The sequence below is a fragment of the Euleptes europaea genome, chromosome 7 (genome assembly GCF_029931775.1).
Source record: "Euleptes europaea isolate rEulEur1 chromosome 7, rEulEur1.hap1, whole genome shotgun sequence".
Lineage (NCBI taxonomy): Eukaryota > Metazoa > Chordata > Lepidosauria > Squamata > Sphaerodactylidae > Euleptes > Euleptes europaea.
The window spans coordinates 57681537-57697727 of NC_079318.1; the positions used below are offsets into that span (position 1 = coordinate 57681537).

Consider the following 16191-nt stretch of genomic DNA (forward strand, 5'->3'; position numbering starts at 1 on the left):
CTCCCTCTGTTGTCAAGGAAAAGGATATAATACAGTTGGCACTGGATCAGCATCAGCCTTAATACAGTCCAGAACAAAGACTAGATTCATATGGAAAGACCAAAAGGGAGAGTGGTGCCATAATACAAACAATGGGAAAAGTTATGTTTTCAGTATTGTGATTTTTCAAATAGAGATTTGTTTTCAAACGGCACTAACCAGTTAATCGAGATGTTTTGATGGCATGACATTTAAGGCTTATTATGCTATAAAACAAAAGTGGTTTATGCTAGTTGCTTACCAAAGCTAAATACGGTTGGGATAATACACTCTATTACTGGCAACATGTTCAGTTTCACAATGACAGAAGCAGACTCTTCAGAATTAACACTTTTAATACCAGCAGCAATATATCTGTGATCTGGGGAAATTCGGATGCGCTGGATAAGAAAACCCTGAAAGGGTAGATCTTCAATTCTAAGTAACACCTCTATCTTTCCTTCATCTAAAATACAAGAGAAAAAAAACAACGCTGCCATAAGAGAAGTAACACAAAGTACCATCAACTGCTTTTGCAAACACTCTCTCTCATATATACATAAGAACATAAGAAAGGCCCTGTGATCAGACCAAGGCCCATCAAGTTCAGCAGTCTGTTCACACAGTGACCAACCAGGTGCCTCTAGGAAGCCACAAAAAAGACGAGTGCAGCAGCACCATCCTGCCTGTGTTCCACCGCACCCAAAATAATAGGCATGCTCCTCTGATACTAGAGAGAATAGGTATGCAGCATGACTAGTATCCATTCTAACTAATAGCCATGAATACCCCTCTCCTCCATGAATATGTCCACTCCCCTCTTAAAGCCCTCCAAGCTGGCAGCCATCACCACATCCTGGGGCAGGGAGTTCCACATTTTAACTATGCGTTGTGTGAAAAAATACTTCCTTTTATCTGTTTTTAATCTCTCACCCTCAAGCTTTAGCAGATGACCCCGTGTTCTAGTATTATGGGAGAGGGAGAAAAACGTCTTCCTGTCCACTCTCTCCAAACCATGCATAATTTTATAGACCTCTATCATGTCTCCCCTCAGCCACCTTCTTTCCAAGCTAAACAGCCCTAAGCGTCTTAACCGCTCCCCATAGGACAGTTGCTCTAGTCCCCTAATCATTTTGGTTGCTCTTTTCTGCACCTTCTCAAGCTCTGTAATATCCTTTTTTAGGTGTGGTGACCAGAACTGTACACAGTATTCCAAGTGTGGTCTCACCATAGATTTGAACAAGGGCAGTATGATATCAGCAGTTTTATTCTCTATTCCTCGTCTAATTATGGCCAGCATGGAATTTGCCTTTTTTACAGTAGCCGCACACTGGGTTGACATCTTCATTGAGCTATCCACTACCACCCCAAGATCCCTTTCTTGGTCTGTCGCTGCCAGCACAGATCCCATCAGTGTATAAGTGAAGTTGGGATTTTTTGCCCCAATATGCATCACTTTACACTTACTCATATTGAATCTCATTTGCCATTTTAATGCCCATTCTTCCAGTATGTAGAGATCCTTCTGGAGCTCTTCACAGTCCGATTTTGTTTTAACCACCCTAAATAATTTGGTGTCATCTGCAAACTTGGCTACTTCACTGTTTAACCCCAACTCCAGGTCATTGATGAACAGGTTGAAAAGCACCGGTCCCAACACAGATCCCTGAGGCACCCCACTGCTCACATCCCGCCATTGTGAGAACTGACCATTGATTCCTACTCTCTGCTTCCTATTTTTCAGCCAGCTCTCAATCTATAAGAGGACTTGTCCTCTTATCCCGTGACTATGAAATTTGCTTAGCAGTCTTTGGTGGGAGACTTTGTCAAAAGCTTTTTGGAAATCCAAATACACAATATCCACAGGCTCATTCCTGTCCACATGCTTACTGACGCTTTCAAAAAACTCTAATAGGTTAGTCAGACAGGACCTACCCTTACAGAAACCATGTTGGGTTTTGCCAGCAGACCTTGCCCTTCTATATGCTTGACAATTCTCTTTAATAATGCTTTCCACTAATTTACCTGGAATAGACGTTAAGCTAACTGGCCTGTAATTTCCTGGGTCCTCCCTGGAACCTTTTTTATAAATAGGTGTTACATTGGCCATTCTCCAGTCCTCTGGTACAGAGGCTGATCGAAGGGACATATTACATATCTTTGTTAGAAGTTCAGCAATTTCCCATTTGAGTTCTTGAAGAACTCTAGGATGAATACCGTCTGGTCCCTGTGACTTGTTAGTTTGCAGTTTGTCTAGACGTTCTAGGACTTCCTGCCTTGTTACCACTATTTGCCTCAGTTCCTATTTTCCCCTCTCCAAAATCTCTTTTCAGGAGAAGGAATCTGTCCTGTATCTTCAACAGTGAAGACGGATGAGAAGAATTCATTTAATTTTTCAGCAATCGCTTTATCCTCCCTTAGAGTTCCTTTACTCCCATTGTCATCCAATGGTCCAACCGCTTCCCTAGCTGGTTTCCTACTAATATACTTAAAGAATTTCTTATTGTTTGTTTTGATGTGTTTAGCAATATGCCCCTCAAAATCTTTTTTTGCATCTCTAATGATCTGTTGGCATTTCCTTTGTGCAAGTTTGTGTTTGCTTCTGTTCGCCTCGTTTGGGCAAACCTTCCAGTCTCTGAAGGAAGACTTTTTTTCTCTAATTGCTTCCTTCACCTTACCCATTAGCCATGGTGGTGACCTCTTGGACTTATTACTGCCTTTCCTGACCTGCGGTATACAAGCTAGCTGAGCCTCTAGTAATGTGGACTTGAGTAACCCCCAAGCCTTTTCAAGAGATTTAACCCTTCTAACTGTTCCTTTCAACTTCCTCTTTACCAGTTTTCTCATTTTAGAGAAGTTCCCTCTTTTAAAGTCAAAGGTAATTGTGTGAGATTTCCCAGTCACTTTCCCACTTGCATATAAATTAAATTTGATGCCATTGTGATCACTATTGCCAACTGGCTCAACTACATCCACATCCCGCACTAAGTCACTGGCAGCACCACAGAGTATTAAATCCAGGATCGCCTCCCCTCTGGTTGGGTCTATGACCAACTGTTCAAGGGCACAGTCATTTAGGATGTCTAAAATTTTTATCTCTTTGGCTTGACTGGAGCATACATTTATCCAATCAATATGAGGGAAGTTGAAGTCTCCCATTATTACTACTTCATTACCTTTACATTATTCCCTAATTTCATTCTCCATCTCAAGATCACCCTGAGCCATTTGGTCAGGGGGACGATAGAACGTTCCCAGTACTAGATCTCCTTTGGGGCCCGGAATTGTCACCCATAAGGATTCTGTTGACGAGTCTGCCCTTTTTATGGTCTCTAGCTTATTAAACACTATGCCTTCCTTGATATACATAGCAACACCCCCTCCAATATGCCCTTCCCTGTCATTCCTATACAGTTTGTAAGCAGGGATCACTGTATCCCACTAGTTCTCTCCCCTCCACCAGTTTTCTGTAATGCTCACTATATCTATGTTTTCTCTTAAAACCATGCACTCTAATTCCCCCATTTTTGCTTGGAGGCTTCTAGCATTAGCATAGAAACACCTCCACACTATTTCTCTCTTTCGACTTGCCTGGCATGTGCCTTTGGGCATCTTTAAGTGGCTATTCATCATTTTTCCCCATTCCCTTTCATGTCTAAGTAATTCCTATGTGGGCAATCTGAAGCAATTTTCCCTTTGTCCGTATGCACTGAGTTTGCCCGAACTGGATACTTCTCAGCTCTTGTCGGTTTTCCCCCCTTTTGAAATAAATTATGAGCTGAACACATAGGCTTCAGTCATGATTGAACCCAAAGGAACAAGTTAGTTGTGTGACTAGGAGTGTCAGGTCTCCTGCCCCCTGCTGACTGTTCCTGCACATCTGGATAATGGAAGAAAAATTCTGGGGGGAGGGGGGCTGATCAGTGTTGCTGGGGACATGATAACATCACTTCTGGCATGACTGGAAGTGATATCATCATCCTACTGGCAACATCATGAGGGAGTTGGGAATGTTTAGTCTGGAGAAGAGGAGGTTGACGGGGGACATGAAAGTTCTCTTTAAGGGCTCTCACTTAGAGGAGGGCAGGGAGCTGTTCCTGTTGGCAGCAGAGGACTCACAATAACGGGTTTAAATTGCAGGCAGAGGGGTACTGGCTGGATATTAGGAAAACGTTTTTTACAGTAAGAGCTGTTCGACGGTGGAATCAGCTACCTAAGGAGGTGGTGAGCTCCCTCTCACTGGCAGTCTTTAAGCAGAGGCTGGACAATCACTTGTCAGGGATGCTCTAGGCTGATCTTGCATTGAGCAGGAGGTTGGACAAGATGGCCTGTAGGGCCCCTTCCCAACTCTGTGATTCTATGATCACTGAGTCATCAGCATGGGTCCCCACTCTACTGACAAGTCTCTTGTTAGTTGCCAGCCTCATGCTTGCAGCCATCGTTCTGACTAATGTAAGTCCCTTTGCTTTCAGTGGGACTTAGAAATCCTACACAGCTCTACTCAAGTCTATTCAATGGAGCTTACTACTAGAAAAGCTTTTATTGGGATTGCACTTAGTCACGAAGAACTATAGCTGAAACTGTTATCCTAACCCATATTATTCTCAATTAACCTAATCTGCTCTGGCTAAATGTTAAAAGATTACACAATAACAAGAGGTTAAAAATGCAACCTGAGTGGTAATCTGGGATGTGTCAGTTCAATGCCTTCTCAGCCATGAACTCTCAAAGTAAAACCCACTCTCTCTCAGCTGGAATCCTCCATCTGTAATACAAGGCCAATGTGTAAAATGCTGTCAAGTCGCAGCCAACGTATGGCAACTCAGTAGGGTTTTCAAGGCAAGAGACTAACAGAAGTGGTTTGCCATTGTCTTCCTCTGCATAACGACTCAGGTATTCCTTGGTGGTCTCCCATTCAAGTACTAACCAGGGCCGACTCTGCTTAGTTTCTGAGATCTGACAAGATCAGGCTAACCTGAGCAATCCAGGTCAGGGCATGAGGCTAATACTACTAGCTTTTGTAAGGGTTACTGTGAAAATATGAAGCACTGTGAACATTCTAAATCAGTACATACAGTCAAGATATTACTTTTTCCTGAGGATGATCTTCTGTAGCCGAAATGAACAGTGCCATCTTCAGCAGAGTTAGTCCACTGAAGTCAGTGGGTTTAGAAGGGTGCATCTTTGCATAAGATGGCATTGTAACTGGGTTATGCTTGTGAACTGGGAACATACTCTTGAAGACCCTTCTGAAAATGAAGACGATTTGGGAATGAAATCATGTGGAAAGACATAAAGACTGGACAAAGAACAATGAAATACTTATGTGCAATCCCAAGTCCTGGGAGTAAGTCCAATGAATAGACTTGAGCAGGATTGCTCTGAGTCAAACAGAGCCCTAATAAAGATCTGAATCCCCCTACTCTGATGTTAGAAAGTCCTTATATCAGAATGGAACTCTAGACATACTCCCTTTATTAAATCAAGATTAGGGTTCAACAACAACAGTTATGTGGGGGTACACTCACTGGTCCCAGCCAAAACAAAAACGAATATGTAAAAACTAATTATCTGGGGGGAGTATTGGGATTCTTGCCTTCTATACTGGAATTTCCTACCTGCTTCTTCCAGCCTCGAACGACATATGCAGCCATTTTCTTCAAAGTAAATATACTCTCCAAACCTAATCTGTTTGAAATCAAAACAGGTATGAATCCAATACAAAATAGGCAGAATTAGATCATTTCCCATAATTTCCCTCAAGTTCCTGCTCAACAAACTCTGCTGTTCTGAGATTTATGTAATGTGTGCAAATCAGAAAATTTAAAACAGCATTTGATAAAAGCAGGCTAGTGAGGCCCACTAATATAGTAATGGTAAACACTAAAATGTTCTAAAGCTCGAATTGCACATACAAAGAATCTATCGGCTGCAGTTATTTAGACAACCATGCTTTATAGCTGTAATCCATACAGTGTTAATTTTATAAGTCGCCAAGAGACCCTTTGGGTGAGCAGTAACTACAAAAATCTAATAAATAAATAAATCCTAGGCACAGTGACTTAGAATGCTTACCGACATACATTTCTGTAGGAATGGAAACCTTTTAAATAATGAATCATTGGATGTCCGCAAGAGGTGTCTCTTGCTGCTCTTGTACCTCTGTGGGAGATTATTTCTCTGGATTTTTTGTGGCACCTACATTTGTCCACACTTTTACTCATAATCGGTACCCTTACTTTTACAAACCTACAGATATTCCTGTCTTATACTTTGTGGTTAGCAATTATGCGCATTTCAGGATTGTAAAAACAGCCACTACTCTGCTCCTCCAAGTGGTGGCTTACATGTTTACCCCACAGTATTACCCAGGTACAAACATTCATGGCTGTCTCTTTTGTTGTTTGGAGAAGGATACAATACCAGAGACAACAAAGGAAAATATGTTTCTGCTGCTGCTCTCCGCTTTCGGTTCAGTTTATTCTGAACTTGCTCTTTGCCCCAAATATGAATAAATAAGGTCTAGGAACTCATCATGACACACCAGAGGCCATTTAGAAAAAATAAAAGGGGATCAGACAAAAAGAAGAAGAAATGGGATGTAAACATACAATCATGAACCTTAAAAAGGATAGAAATATGGGTCACCAAACTGTGGCAAAAATGCTGAGAAAAATGTTGGAAAACATGAACTAAGAGGTGAAGTTGCAATGAATAGAATGTAAAAGAACAGATGAAGTAGCAGATTGCACATGGGAAGCATGCCCTGGGTGGGAAGCTATTGTGAGTAAGATGCTTCTAGGTGTCCTCTAGGTGAGTGGGGAATACACACATTTGGTGAAACCATGGCCAACTCTTTCTGGTGAACTAACCTGAACAATCAGTTTATATGGAAGGATGCATCATAACATAGTCTATATGGAGAAGGGAGAGCAGACATTCATACCACGTGCAAAACATAATGAAGAAGCCTTGCAGCACCCGAAAGACTAACAGATTTATTGTAGTATGCACAAAAGAAGAAACTGGCTTACATCCGACACAGAAAATGACAGCATTCAGAAACATGTAGCAGAATATTTCAGTCTACCAAGACACTCTGTTAGTGACCTGATAGTCACCATTCTTTGACAAACTCCAAAGGAAGACCCCACAGGAAAATTGCTGAATTAAATTTTATCTCTACATTTAATTGTAATAACTGGACTTTAACTCATTTGACTCCTTTCTTAGCCTCTACAGATATTAAATTGCTTCACATAATAAAGTAATCCCTGCTATAATCAATTACAGCTGTTGTGCTTATCTTGTATTCTTTTAAATTTTGCATGGAAGTGCAACAAACTGTATTTATTACATTTCGTGGATTTTTTAGCTCACTATTCTCTGGCCCACCCATCCCACTGCATATATAATTCTGATGCTTGAGGTTTCACTTCACGCATCTGATGAAGTGGGATCGACCCCACGAAAGCTCATGCGTCAGCAAATCTGTAGTCTTTAAAGTGCAACATAACTCTTTTTGGTTTTTGCTACAACAGTGAAACATAGGAATGCTACTGGAATTAGCACAGAACACTACTTCTGTATAAAGGTTCTGAAGCAAATCTCACTGAAACCCACAAGACTTAATATTAGGAAAATGATGGTCAAATCATATAGAGATCTTCAAAATGTATCAGTGCAGAAGACTGCAAAGAATTAAAGAGCTGCTTGAAACATACTGTAAAAATAAATGACCTTTAATAGGAGCTCAGGGTATTTTTTAGAACTGGGTAGTTCTATATGAATTCTCAGCATATATAACAAAACCACAAAATTTATTTTATGCATTTTTACCTCGCCCTCCCCAACCCGAAGGTCGGGCTCAGAGCGGCTTTTCATCCGATCACTTCTTAAGTATTCTTCAAATAATTTGTAGGATCACTCTAATTATAACAATCAAGAAAGATAGCAGCTTTTATAGGGTCACTGCATTTTTAATTACTTTATTACATTTATTTTCTTACTTACCACCAAGCTGTCCGGATCAGATGAATACTTCTCATAATGAGCTTCTAGTCTTTGCTTCAATCTCTCTGTCTTTTCTGTATAATTTGATTGAAAAGTACTCCAGTGTTCCTGCTCTGACTTTAGCAGATCCTAGTATAAACGAGTCAAAAGAAGCAAGCGCTGGAGGGGCTGCCCTTCTTGCTGTGCAACGCAAAACTACACTAATCAAATTTGGCCCTTCAGCACTAGATTGGATTTGGGGTTCTTAATGAGAGCCTCAGAAACAGCCGTTTTCACTAGATAGCATTTATCCTGCCTATTACTAGGATTATGAAATGGCCTTTCAGCAGTCTGACAGGGAGGATATTGCATACTAAATCTTAGAAAGGCTAAGTCAAAAAGCAAGGACCCTTCACTTTCCCCCTGCAGGAATAAGGCTCTTAGTGCCCCCTGTTTAACTGTACATGGAAATGGATTCATCAGAAAAAAAGGAAGTGGCATTTCTAATCAATGGGTTGCTAGTGGTCTTCTCTACCCTTATACACAATATCAAGGAATTCCTGGATTGATTCAGAGTTTGTTGTCCAGAAGCTTGTGGTCTAGGAAATAAATTAATACACATAGGGAGCAGAAGCATGTGGAATAATTGGGTGCTGGGGAAAACAGAACTTTCCTTCCCACACTTGGAAAGCAGTCATCCCCAGGCAAATGCAATGCTTGTTAGACTGTCACAGCCTTTTAATAGTACTGCATATGTTGCATTTTGCAAGGCACAAAACCATTAGTGTATGATGATCGCGAGACCAAGCTGGCATTGTGCCGGCAGGGAAATAAATGCATGATAGCAGTTTTCGATTTGAAGAAGAGTTGGTTTTTATATGCCAATTTTATCCACCTTTTATATGCCAATTTTCTCCACCTCTCCCCACAACAGACACCTTGTGAGGTAGGTGAGGCTGAGAGAGCTTGAAGAGAACCCTGACTAGTCCAAGGTCACCCAGCAGGCTTTATGTGTAGGAGTGGGGAAACCAACCCAGTCCACCAGATTAAAGTCCACCACTCATGTGGAGGAGTGGGGAGTCAAACCTGGTTCACACTAGCAAGCCCACATATTCTGTCATGACTTTCTTATATCCCTGGCAGACCTTATTGGGAAATGTGAAGGCTGTGGCAAGCTTTCCATTATCTACCCACGTCTGCCAACAAACTGCACGCACAAAACATAAAGCATTGAAGTCTCCAAGCTGATTAATGTGTGTGAGGGGGAAGAGACTGCATCTGACCTATTTAATGCCCACTTAGTTGAACCCTGCCTGCCCTGTCACATGAGGCCCAGTGATTTGCCTGAGAGCATCTAATTCTGTAGTAGTGGTGAAACTAAGCTGGGCGGACCACTAAAAGGGAACCTCCTCTAAGTGGTGCTGAGGTTTGTTAAAGAAGAATGAAACATAAAAAATAATACCCTCTAAAGAATCACATGATAGATACCTTTGATGAGGGATACTTCTTGAGCAGATTAATGTCCTCATCACTCTTTGTTCCCTCCCTCCTTTAACTGATACTTAGCATTCTAATGGCACTAATGAACATATTATTTGGAGAAGACTTTTTTCAATTTACAATATTTATAATTATCCCCAAACTCAAATTTTGCAGTTCAAATGTTTACAGAAAATCAAGAACTTTAGAAAGAAGTATGCCCACCTTGCATCTCTTATTCAAACTGTACAATTTAGATTTTATACTTACAGAATCAGGAGACTTTTTAATGCAGGACTATATCCCACTTAAACAACCAACTGTGCCAACCTAAGCAGAGTTACAACCTTCCAGGCCCATTGACTTTTTAATGAATGTGACTTTCAAAGAGTGTAAACTCTGCTTACATTTGAACTAAAAGAGTCTTGCTGCATCTGAAAGCCTACCAAAGTTTATTGTTGCACAAACGTTATCCTGGTTATTATTAGATTCCTAGTAGTCAGGCTTTAAAATAATAGAATAGTAAAATGGGGGGTGGATGGGAAGAAATTTGTGCATCCTAATTTCCTTGAAGGAAGAGCGAGAAAAAGATGTAGTAGATACTAGAAAAGAAAGATAATACAATTGAGCCAGGTATTATTAGATGTTAAGCATGAACCATTGAGCGGAACTGAATTTTTTTAACACACCTTATTCACTACCAACCCTGTAGTGGTACATGGTGTACTTGAAAGAGGTGGTGCTTTTTATTATGTGAATTCAAACTTTGTACCTGGCAAGAAAAGAGCCTCCACGGCGGAATGTCTCCTTGGGAACTCAGAAGAACATAGGCATTTCTAAAGTTCTTTGGAAGGAAAAATATTTGTGGTTTTGTTTGACTATAAAGTCTTATAGTTAAAGCGGGGGGGAATTTGGAACACTTAACACAGTGTCCAACAGTATCCTTCAGGATTTGAAGAAAATATTTTGTGCTTAAATGCATGATGCTAAAAATCTTCAGTTTGCTGATTGCTGATTCTTCTTTAAAACCATTATCAGCTGCGATTAAACCAGGCACTTTTGCATAATATTAACTAAAGTTACAACACATCCCCAAATGTGAACAGTCTTCAGTGTTCCAGGATCCAGAGTAAAAACTAGAAAAGAAAAAAGAAGTTGAAATTTAAACGGCAAAGAAACTAAAAGCAAACTGAAGACTGAGTCTCCTTATCTATATATCTAATGTGGCCCTCGTCTGCAGACACCTAAGTCCCCAGATCGGTGCCACACCGATGCTAAACACATTTTTCTGCATACTGGGGGGTCTCCCAAGTTTGCATCTTAAAAAACATACATTGGGGGTTTAATTTCCCCCAAAAGTAAAAGAGCACCTACCTCCGGCATTCATAATCCCAGGAGCCACGGCAGGCTCCCAGCAGCTGCAGCAGACCCTGGGAGCCATAGAGAGCCCAGCAGAAGGGATGGGGGTGGGGGTACCCCAGGGCTGCATGATGGCTGCAGGACTGGGGGGAACTATTAAAAAGATATCCCACAACAGATAAGAAGCACCCAAGAGAACTTTGTGATATCTCCTGGCCAGATCTCCTTCCGTCCCTTTTCTCATGAAATCTGTTACTACAATACAAAAGGGCAGTGAACACTTGAAGCTGCCTTATACTGAATCAGACCCTTGGTCCATCAAAGTCAGTATTGTCTACTCAGACCGGCAGCGGCTCTCCAGGGTCTCAGGCAGAGGTCTTTCACATCGCCTACTTGCCTAGTCCCTTTAACTGGAGATGCCGGGGATTGAACCTGAAACCTTCTGCAAGCCAGACAGATGCTCTACCACTGAGCCACGGCTCCTCCCCAAGTGGAAATTACACAGGCCCATTCATTTGAAATTGAAAGACTCACAGGACTGCATGTAAGGAAGCTGGAAGAGGCTCTGTCTGCATCAAGTTCCATCTATTGGAAATATTTTAAAGTCATGAAAATTTGGAATAGAAGACAAACCTAACCTCTGTGTATATTCCAATGGGAAAAAATCTAAACACTCACACTTTCTAGCACACATCTGCACAGGTTATGACCGATCATGTTGATCACAGCCCTCAGTCATTTATGGTTCCCACTAGGAACCTAGGAAAAAAACCCTCAGATTTAGTGGCTGTTAATTTAAAACTTCAATTAACTTAAAACAGGGTGTTGTCAACCATCTGGCAGGCTACACTATACGGCTAGCACTTTAAGTTTGGCTTGGTCATAACCTGTGCAGATTTGATTTACAAAAACCTCTTCCATGCGCACTTCAGCAAAGAATGTTACCCTTAAACTTCTTAGAGTGTCAGACTAGGAACTGGGAGATCCAGGTTCAAATCTCCAGTCTACCAACTAAGCCTGTTTGGGGTCCTTGGGCCAGTTACACACACTCATCCTAATCTACCTCATAGGATTGTTTTTAGGGATAAAATGAAGAGCAGAACAATGTAAGACACTTTGGGTCCTCTCTGGAAAGAAAGACAGGGTATAAATGAAGTAAGGAAGTAAATAAAGTGTGCATTCTCTTTTGATGTAACAGCTACTTGGTGAAAATGGTAGGATGGACAAGACTGGATACATGACTGACAATGCTATTATTCCAGCCTTTTGATTTGGCAGAAATGCATTTGGATCTAGATTAACAATGTGCAAATGCAGTTGCTACTTCCTTATCTATTAAACAGATTTTTGTGTCGAAGGCTTTCACGGTCACAGTTCATTGGTTCTTGTAGGTTATCCGGGCTGTACTCCTCTGAAGATGCCTGCCACAGCTGCTGGCAAAATGTCAGGAAAGAAAATACCAAGACCATGGTCACACAGCCCAGATAACCTACAAGAACCAGATTTTTGTGTTTTTTTAATAAGGAATTTACAGAAATAACAATTCAATTGAAAAGCACTCGAAGTGTTTTTGCTCTGACTTTAGCAGATTGTAGTATAAACAAGCCAAAAGAAGCAACTACTGAAGAGACTGTACTTCTTGCTGTGCAACGCAAAACTACACTAATCTAGTCCGCCAAGGCATCAGATTCCAAACATATGTGGAAATGTATTTCTGCACATAAGGAAAAAGAAAGTGGCCCTTCTGCTGGTATGTGGTCTTTTCTATTCTTGTGCACAAGATCAGAGAATTCCAGGACAGATGCATAATAAGAATGCTAGAGCATTAACCTCAGCACCATACAGAGCAAACATATATCACCAACAGACAGGAGGGGGCACATTTTATAATTTCTTATAGGAGGTAAATCAACACACTGCAAGAAGCAGAGGGCTGTGGAATAACTGCATGCTGGGGGGGAGCCTTCTTTCCAGCACACTGAATAGTAGGAAACTTGAAACAAATGCATTGCTTGATATACTATCACAGCCTTTGAAAAGTTGCTCATGCTGCATTGTGTGCGGCACAGAACCATCAGTGATATTTAGGCCAAACTAGCGTTGTGCATGATGCCATCTGTTTTGCTAACCCTGGGCATGCTTACTGAAAAGAGTCCCACACGGTTACATAGGACTTGCTTCCTAGTAAATGTGTTATTACAACCTTGGCTGCAGCTATTTTATACATCTTTGCAAAGTTGATTTATCTGAACTTTAAATAAAGAAAAAATACATTTCCTATCAATACCAGATTTCGGACAGTTTACCCAGACTTTAGCAGCATTCACTCTCCAAAATCTGTCCACAATAGAAGCAATAGCCAGCCTTAATCCCTGCATTTTATTAATAAAATCAGCTGAAACAAAACATTACAATGCCTCTTTTACCTTTTCGACTCTTCGCATGCTGGAATTTCACTTTCCGGGAATCGCGGGTATACCGCCGTTTTGTAGCAGTCGATCTCCAACATGCAGCAGAGAGATGGGCAAACAATGATGACATCATAGAGAGGCATCTGAAGCCTTGAGTTGCCCACACGAGATACGCTGTGGACACCTTTGCCCACAATGAAGATGGCCGATGAAAGTAGTCCTCAGTCATCGCCTTGCCCTTAACCATGATGGCGGCCAAGCTTCACCACTGTCTGTAACCTTTTGTCTGCCCAAACATAAGTTGGCGACAAGTTTGAGCCGCTTTGTGCCCATTTTGGATTTGGGAATTCTAATACAGAAACAGAGATCATTATCCAGTAAACTATATTAACTATATGGTGGGGATTTTTATCCCACTGAAGTGCCGAGGTTTATTGGATTTATATGAGCAGTTTCTGTAAGCGATGCTTGGGATGGGAAAGCTTTGCGAAGGGAACATCAACGGGCGAACTTTTCCTCCCGTCGCAGAGACGGAAGTGTTTGGGAAAGAAAGCTTTTCCCTGTCCCAGTTCTACAGGAGTTCTCTTAAAAAAAAAAAGTAACAGATAGTAACCCTGATTTTTTTTTTTAACTGTGTCAAAAAGAAAGAGGTTTTACACAGCGGAACGACTTGCTCATCACCTCCTCGCTCCGTCACGTTCCTGGCCCGCGCGCGGCTGCAACGGCCCTGGGCGTTTTTTCTCGCCCTTCTCAAAGATGGCGCCTGAGGCTTCCCCCCCCTCTCTCTCTCTCTGCGGGCTAAGTGGGCGGCTCGAGGCGCTCCTCCTCCTCCTCGGAAGGAGTGAGGCAAAAGCTCTGTGGGTGCCCCACGTGCCTGGGCTTCTGCCAGCGGTGGGTCTCCCGCAGTGAGCCGGGGGGGGGGTGGCTGGCTTCCCCGCTCCTCTTTCCTTTCTTGGTCTCTCTCCCCCGCACCCCGACGACCCCTACCCGGGCATTATTTTCTGTAGCCTAAACGGGGGAAGGGTTTCGAGCATGACTGAGGCAGCCCCGAGCATCCCTCCTCCTCCTCCTGCTGCTCCTGCAGCTGACAGGTGTCAGGCAGGGAGAGAAGAGGGAGACGCTGAGCCGGGCTGGGAAACAAGCAAGCGGGCGGCCGCTAAAGCCCGCTGGAAGCTGCTCAGACAGGTATAAGCACAACCGTCACGTTTCGCTGCCCGGGGGTGGTGTGTGCGCCTTCGCCAGCGCTTCCTTGGGGGCTCGGGCGTAATTGTTTCATTCACCTCCACAGTATCTCTGGCAGGTAAGTAATGAGCGTCTGTGTGGCTCGAGCCGCAGGACCTGCGAGTCATTCACAAGAGGAGATAATGCACAGTGGGTCGCCGTGTTAGTCGGTCTGCAGTAGTCGAAAAGGGCCAGAGTCCAGGAGCCCCTTCAAGACTAACAGGAATATTTTCTGGCAGGGTAGGAGCTTTCGTGAGCCACAGATCACGAAGTGAGTTTTTATGGTGCTGCAAGACTTATGCTAGTTTTTATGGTGCTGCAAGACTCCTGTCTACTTTTGCCGCAACAGACTAACACCTGTAGTAGAAAAGGGCAAGAGTCCAGTAGCACCTTAAAGACTAACAAAAATATCTTCTGGTAGGATATGAGCTTTTGTGAGCCACAACGTGGCTCACGAAAGCTCATACCCTACCAGAAGATATTTTTGTTAGTCTTTAAGGTGCTACTGGACTCTTGCCCTTTTCTACTACAAGAAAAGTTGATCGAGCATCAGTGGCCCAAAGCGCACCCCCCCCCACTCCCAGGAATATAGGGCTGAAGGAATTGAACTCCAGTGCAATGCAGCCTCAGCAATTAGAAACCCAGTTCTGGGGTGCTGTGGGTCTTTGTCCCATGTAGCTTGCTTTTTTTTTTTGTGGGCTGCCACTTTTCCTTGTCTCCAGGCGGTTTTGTAAGTGGGTGCTGGAAAGGCTTCTGAGTGGAAAAGGAAGGCTTCCGCTACTTTACTGCTACTGCACTGAATGGGGGTGGGGGTGGGGAAGCAGAAAGAAGTGCAGGTCATGCAGAAATGCACGTCGGTCAAAACACAGCTATTCCAATCTGATTCTGGTGTTATAGTCACAGCACACAATGGCTTGTGCGGCTGCCACAGTTGGTGGGAGCTGCTTACAGTATGGATATCTTGCAGCACCTTAGGGACTAACAACACTTTATGCAGGAATAACAGTTTGCTAGTTTTTATGGTGCTGCAAGACTCTTGTTTATTTTTGCTGCAACAGACTAACACGACTCTTCCTGTGGAATGATCATCTTGCAGATAATGGGCATTATGTAGAGCACTGGTTCCCAACCGGGGGTCCATGGACCCCCAGGGGTCCGTGAGAACTAAATTAAGATCCGCGAAACAAAGTTATAAACCCATAATAAATTAATCTTTTCAATTAAAAGTTTTCTATTATAAAAAAAATATTCAAATATTATTCTAAGTTTAATGTTTAACTAACCGTTATGATTAAAATTTATTTTCAAATTCTCAGAATTTTTATTTTGAACCTTGGGGTCCCTGCACCGAACAAAAAAGTCCTATTGGTCCCTGGTCAAAAAAAGGTTGGGAACCACTGATGTAGAGTGTTTGCCAGTGTTACAAATCTCATGAAAGTGAGCCATTAATTGTTAGTGGTCCAGATTTTAAGAATATTACAACGAATGTGTTACAAGGGCTGGTTCACAGATACATGTGGGGCAGCCTATTCCTGGAGGGGGGGTAGATAGGTGGTAGCTGGGAGCGGCGTAGCTGTGCTGCCTCCACAGAGGTTTCCTGGCCAAAAAATAAATGTTTAAAATTCATTTTTTTAAAGAAACCCATGAAACTCCATGGGGTTTCACAGGGTTCTTTACACCAGCTATTTTGCTGGTGTAGCAACGCTGCAGC

The 16191-nt window shown here is 42.4% G+C and overlaps 2 protein-coding genes across 2 annotated transcripts in view; one reads left to right on the forward strand and one right to left on the reverse strand.

Annotated features, from left to right (window-relative positions):
• Window positions 1-10501, reverse strand: part of PREPL (prolyl endopeptidase like) — a 36579-nt gene extending 26078 nt beyond the window's left edge. The window contains exons 1-4 of the mRNA XM_056852613.1: window positions 10262-10501; window positions 8032-8160; window positions 5637-5706; window positions 281-484 (exon numbers count right to left, since the gene is read on the reverse strand). Of these exons, the coding sequence (XP_056708591.1) occupies window positions 281-484; window positions 5637-5706; window positions 8032-8160; window positions 10262-10471 (613 nt within the window). The 5' untranslated portion in view covers window positions 10472-10501. The remainder of the gene's footprint in view (window positions 1-280; window positions 485-5636; window positions 5707-8031; window positions 8161-10261) is intronic.
• A 3790-nt stretch (window positions 10502-14291) lies between these two features.
• Window positions 14292-16191, forward strand: part of CAMKMT (calmodulin-lysine N-methyltransferase) — a 297003-nt gene continuing 295103 nt past the window's right edge. The window contains exon 1 of the mRNA XM_056852994.1: window positions 14292-14444. Within this exon, the coding sequence (XP_056708972.1) occupies window positions 14292-14444 (153 nt within the window). The remainder of the gene's footprint in view (window positions 14445-16191) is intronic.